Here is a 5,685-nt window from a genome sequence, read left to right on the forward strand (position 1 = left end):
ACCTAACATTTAATTTTATATTTAATAATTCGTTCAATTTTTTTAAAATGTTTTGAGTTATAAGTAATGTGATCATGTGCCACTCGAGTAAACGAACGGTACATGAATGAGTCGATTCTATATCCGAATAAGAGCGATCCTGAAGATAGGATAACTAAAAAATGTTTAAAAGAATTGAAGCTCTGTGCTTATACCAACAAATTGCATTTTTCTTTTTGATGACTCAATTTTTTATGACCCAGTAATTCTATGTTGGGTGATCTCTTGAAAATTTTGGTATGATGCATGTGAGTGAGACACACAGTATGCTGAAAAACTTATATTGAAATAGTGCTTAGTATTTAAAGCAAGTAGTAAATAATGTGCCTGTTGAAATAAACTTAAAAATGTTGAATGTTAACTTAGTTGAGTAGTTAGGAAAGTTAAGCTAAGAGAGAAAAGAAATACAATCAATAGAAAATATATATATATATATATATATAATTTTTTGATAAAATCAGTGTTCTTTGTTTCCTTGTCTCTCATCTTTCGACATCTTCTTCACAAATACGCGAGTAGTATTTTCACAAGGTGATATCAGAGTGTTCTATCGTTAGTGTGTGTAAGATTTACTTCACAAATTAGTGAGTCTTATTTTAACAGTGATCACAGGAGATGTAGGAGAATGACAGTATCATTAAGTGCTGAATTCGAATTCCAACGACTAGAAAATACTCGTAAAATTGTCACAAATGTTGGGAGTTTCATAATTTAAGCGTATACTAATTTGAAAATGAGAAGATATCTTCTTAAAGATGTATTTTTGTGGTTAAATGGACAAATGAGATAGCTTGGATTTATACGACAACATTGTCTCTTAGAACGTGTAGGTTAAAGAAACTAAATATCTCATCCATGTCATGTAATAAAATTACGTTATTTTGTAATTTTTATGTGGTACAAAATTGTTATGAAACGATAATGTCTCATGCATAGACCTGTGTAGACTATATCATAAAAGTTAGGCTAAGTACTACATAATGTATAAGAATCATATAAGCATAATTCCAAGACTTGTTATGTTATCGAGAAATGGAGGTTTATCTTGGATCATACATTATGCCATGGTTATAAGTTACGAGGACCTCATACACATTTGTGTGTCATGCGCATCAGGATACCTCTCCAATATGATTAATACTAACACGTATCTTACGACTTATAATTTTTTACATTTATGTTCGTCATGATATTATGCGGGTCCTTTCTCTCCGTGGTGTTCGGCAAGAACACATTAGCAAGTGCTTGACCGACAAGTCAAACCCAAATGGTGTGCGAGCCTGTCTAGAAGCCTATGCTTGTACACGTGAGCCATGTGTAAAGAAGTACTGCACATATAACCTCGCTTGATCTGGAAAGTTGTTTAAGGTCATGCTACGATATTTTAAAATGATAGATTCCACCATGTTACTTATTACGAAAGAGGGCGGAGGTCGTTATTATTAGCCGACAAACATAGACTCGACAAGATTAAGGTAAGAAAAATAGACCCCAACAACATGAAAACAACATTAAAAGGAAATGAAAATGCGAATGAATTCAAGAACACTTGAAACCATGTGCTTTTTTTCCACCACAATTAATAAGGAGCAAAGTGAATGAAATTGGTATATCCACAAACCCATCGCCCAAGACGCTGGCCTTGATGGCGGCGCAAAGGCAGGCAGCGGCTTCATAGTCAGCAAGGCCTTCCATGAGGCTGCAACAAGGTGTTACAGGTGCTCCGCCCCCAACAATCACTTTGAGCAAATCCCAGTCCAGCAACATTGCGCACATGCTTATCTTAATACCATCTTCACCACATTTTTCACCGGCGCCAGGAGACGGTGGCGGAGTTAGAGGAGGAAGAACGGGTTCTCCATCGGTGCTAGGAGACGCCGGCGGAGTTAGAGGAGGAAGAACGGGTTCTCCATCGGCGGTAGGAGACGCTGCCGGAGTTAGAGGTGGAAGAATGGTTGGTGGGTTGGAGGGTGAATCTGTAGCAGAAGGTGTTGTGATGAGCGTGGAGAAGAGAAGATTGAAGGAGAGGAAGAAAGCAAAAGCAGAGAATGAATAAGGTTTGGAACCCATAATCTCTCGATATTCTAATGTTTTGTTATAGCTATGACACCTTTTTATACGAGAGACATTGGTCATTACGTCCACTAATTTAAGGAATGATCATTCAATTTATAATTAAGTAATACTCTCTCCATTTACACCAGACAAAGTCACAAGAGATTGCGCTCAAAGTAGGAAATTCGTGTTCATGTTAAAAAAAAAAAAACTTTTTTTTCGTTAACATGTTCAAAAAAACTCGATTACTAAAAAACTAAATGGACCCGATCGATACATTTTGGAATATGTACTTATGTTCGAATAAATAAAAATAAATAAATAAATATTTTAGGGATTAATCTCTCATTTTTATTAAAAATAAAATTGTGAATAAAACACTAATTTGTTTGCTAACCATTTATTTATTTTTAAAAATTTTGTTTATTTTCTTACACCTTTTTTACCATAGTTTTTATTAATTTTTTTTAACTAAATATTTTGAATTTTTACTGTTTCCATATAAATAAAATTGAATAGTGAATGCACCATGTCTGGTCTTTTTAATGTTAGTACCAAACTCAAGAAATGGGATTGGATTTGAGTATTACAATAATTTGAACCAATTAAAGCTTACTACCAAACTAATTATAATCCACCAAATTTCTCAATTCATGAATTCTCAATTCAATATTTTATAAATACTGAACCAAAATTTATATTTATATGTATTATTATCGATAAAATAAATTTATTTATATTAATATTTCATCATCTGATTCCTATTTAGACGTTTATATTAATATTTGCTTGCTCTCGAATTTAAAGTCGCAATTTTGGGATTTTTTTAATTAATTTGTTTCTAAATTCTCCATTTATTCTTATGAAATTTTGTAGGAGAACTCTTTTATTTATAAATATAAAGTCTTGTGTGGGTTTGACTTAGTCAACTTTTATGCCCAACCCGTTTGACTTGGGCTTCGTTGGTTTGGATCCTAACTTTTTGGGCCTTTTTATGGAATTTGGGCTCAACTATTTGGATTTTGGTTTTATTGGATTTGGAGACGATTTGGGCCTACTTCTTTGGGCTTTGGGCCCAAGAGAAATTGGGATGTATAGCAAAAAATGGAAGCCCAAACTGAAAAATGGAAAAATAAATAAATAAATAACCACGGTTAATTTTATCCAAAATCAGGTAAGCATGGTTTTGGAATTACACCGAGTTTTACCCTAACATTTAGAATTAACCATTATTGGCTGAGCTTGAGAACAGAAAAGTAGGAGCACTTTTTAACCATAATTTCATATCAACTTCTTAACCATAATTTCATATCAATTGAACTCTGTTGGTTCGTATACTCTTCTATAATTTGATCTCACTTGTCTCCACGTTCTATTTTGGTTCGTCCCTAAACTACATCCTATTGGGAGAGGTTTTGTCTTACACTATATGTTACGTACTATGCTCAAGATTTGGACCAAGATTAAGAATCCAGATTCGACACCAAATGGCCTCGGTATTCCCCTGCATCCCTACGAGATAACCAAATGGTCTCGACATTCTCCTACATCCCTACAACATAATCACGTTATCATCTTGTTTTGAAACGTTTATATGAATAAAAATTATCTTTTAACATGTTTTGGATTTTTAATTTCTACTTGCAACCCTCGTATGAATGTTGATGGGAAGAATGATAATATTGAATATTAATATATTTATGAAATTAGGAAATCCACGTGGGGTTCTTAATTTGATCAAGGATGGCAAAATGAATCACTATCACCACTGCTAACATCAACTGCCATGGATCGATAATAAAAATTTTAAGAAGTTATCTCATAATGTTTTTAGTCATTCTTATTAGAATGTGTGATTGCAGAGTATCACAACCTTACTACGAGATAATAGGTTGTAAAAACCGAGATGAGACAAGACAAGTGTCATCCAATCACGTGAAGGTCGAGGTAAGACAAGTATTATGATACGATCGAAAAACATAGTGCATCATCCTACACACCAAGAAGAGTGTGCATTAAAGTTAAGTTGAGGCATAACCAAAGTAAAAGAGAACAAGACAACACGAGTGTCAAAGACAAGATCGAAGAGGGTCGAGTAGGGCCCGAACTATAACCTTAGAATTGGAGTTCGGATATAAATTTCGAGTTAAATCTATCTATATGAAAGATGAAAGTTCACCAAATTTGGTGTCCATCAGATATCCAACGAACACTCCACAAGGCCATATGACCATTCTCCACATGATGTATACTCCAAAAAGACTAGATATGTTTCAAAATATACTATAGGAGGAAGAATGATGTTAGCTCTCTCCACTACCTTTAGGTTCTGTGGCTTAAATGAGCTACCTATGGTACATACGTGTATTATAGTGTCGGTGAGCGTCAAGAGACAATCATCTCGAGCATCTTCCTTTGAAATGGATACTTCGATAGCAGTATTGAACAATACGAATGTGTCGACATTACGGCTCAATCGATGTGTCAAAAGTTAGATATGTGAGAGTATGACAATTTGAACTTTAAAACTCAAAATAAAAGGTATATATTGACTAATGGAGAGTCACGCTCGTGTGCTCTCGTTTAAATATAGTTTATATATAATTTGTAATATATATCCTATGGAGGTAATAGAAGGAAACATAATGAATCCCACTCCCTTCTCAAAAACACATAAAAAAACAACTATATGTATCATTTATGGATAGAAAGTGTAAGGATTTTCAGATCCCCAACTGGGTCTGCACCTGCAAGATGGTGTTGGCTGAGTCCCTCAGCCGTCCCGACTCCTCGTCGGTTAGATGCACATTGGTGATCCCCAATACTCCGCCCCTACCAAGCTGCGCGGGCAGGCTGAGGAACAGCTCACCTCCATTGATGCCGTAGAACCCTTTAGCAAGGACAGAGACAGGGTGGATCCTCCGCTGGTCACGGAGGAGCGACCGGGCGAGGCTTGCCACCGAGTAGCCGATCGCCCACGATGTGTAGCCCTTCAAGTTTATCACTTCATAAGCCCCGCCTATGACCTCTTTGTGAATGCTCTCTAATGTTTCCTTCTCGTAGGTGATTTGTTGATTCTGTAGAAAGCTCAGTATTGGCACTCCGCCCACGCTTATGCTTGACCATAGCGCCACCGAGCTGTCGCCGTGCTCTCCCACTATGTATGCCTTCAAACAAATATAGCTATGTTCACGAGACCTTACCATCTAAAATTACACGTGAGCACTCTATTTAAGGCGTTTGAAACATTATGAGAAAAAACTGAGTTAAGACCAATTGTTTTATGCAGAATGTTCGTATTCGATGAAATTGACCCTACATTTTCAATAGATAACAGTCCCGAGCCATTTTTTGTAGGAGTACTATTGACGATGTTAAGGATATTTAGTAATAAATTATAGTTTACCATATATATTATATTTGATATTTTATTATAAGGCAAATATCTAACATTTGCCTTATTACTATAGATATCTTTCCATTTATTGTTATTTCCATTTATTACTATTTCCATATCCTTGTAATTTATTTGATTATAAATAAGATAACTTTCACACCATTTAGGTGTGGTGGATTCAGCAAACATTCACA

At 35.2% G+C, this 5,685-nt stretch overlaps 2 protein-coding genes across 2 annotated transcripts; both read right to left on the bottom strand.

Moving 5' to 3' along the window:
* Positions 1 to 1,141: 1,141 nt before the first annotated feature.
* On the bottom strand, positions 1,142 to 2,111 carry LOC111430386 (14 kDa proline-rich protein DC2.15-like). The gene is made up of 2 exons (XM_023066606.1): positions 1,956 to 2,111; positions 1,142 to 1,904 (listed from the first exon to the last, which is right to left on the bottom strand). The coding sequence occupies exons 1-2, from the start codon at positions 2,107 to 2,109 to the stop codon at positions 1,579 to 1,581; spliced, it is 480 nt and encodes a 159-aa protein (XP_022922374.1). The 5' UTR covers positions 2,110 to 2,111; the 3' UTR covers positions 1,142 to 1,578.
* Positions 2,112 to 4,615: 2,504 nt separating this feature from the next.
* LOC111430412 (L-lactate dehydrogenase B-like) lies at positions 4,616 to 5,450 on the bottom strand. The gene has a single exon (XM_023066638.1). It carries the CDS (start codon positions 5,298 to 5,300, stop codon positions 4,818 to 4,820), a length of 483 nt encoding a protein of 160 aa, XP_022922406.1. The 5' UTR covers positions 5,301 to 5,450; the 3' UTR covers positions 4,616 to 4,817.
* Between the last annotated feature and the right edge of the window lie 235 nt (positions 5,451 to 5,685).

This window comes from Cucurbita moschata, unplaced genomic scaffold (genome assembly GCF_002738365.1).
Source record: "Cucurbita moschata cultivar Rifu unplaced genomic scaffold, Cmos_1.0 Cmo_Scf00033, whole genome shotgun sequence".
Taxonomy (NCBI): Eukaryota; Viridiplantae; Streptophyta; class Magnoliopsida; order Cucurbitales; family Cucurbitaceae; genus Cucurbita; species Cucurbita moschata.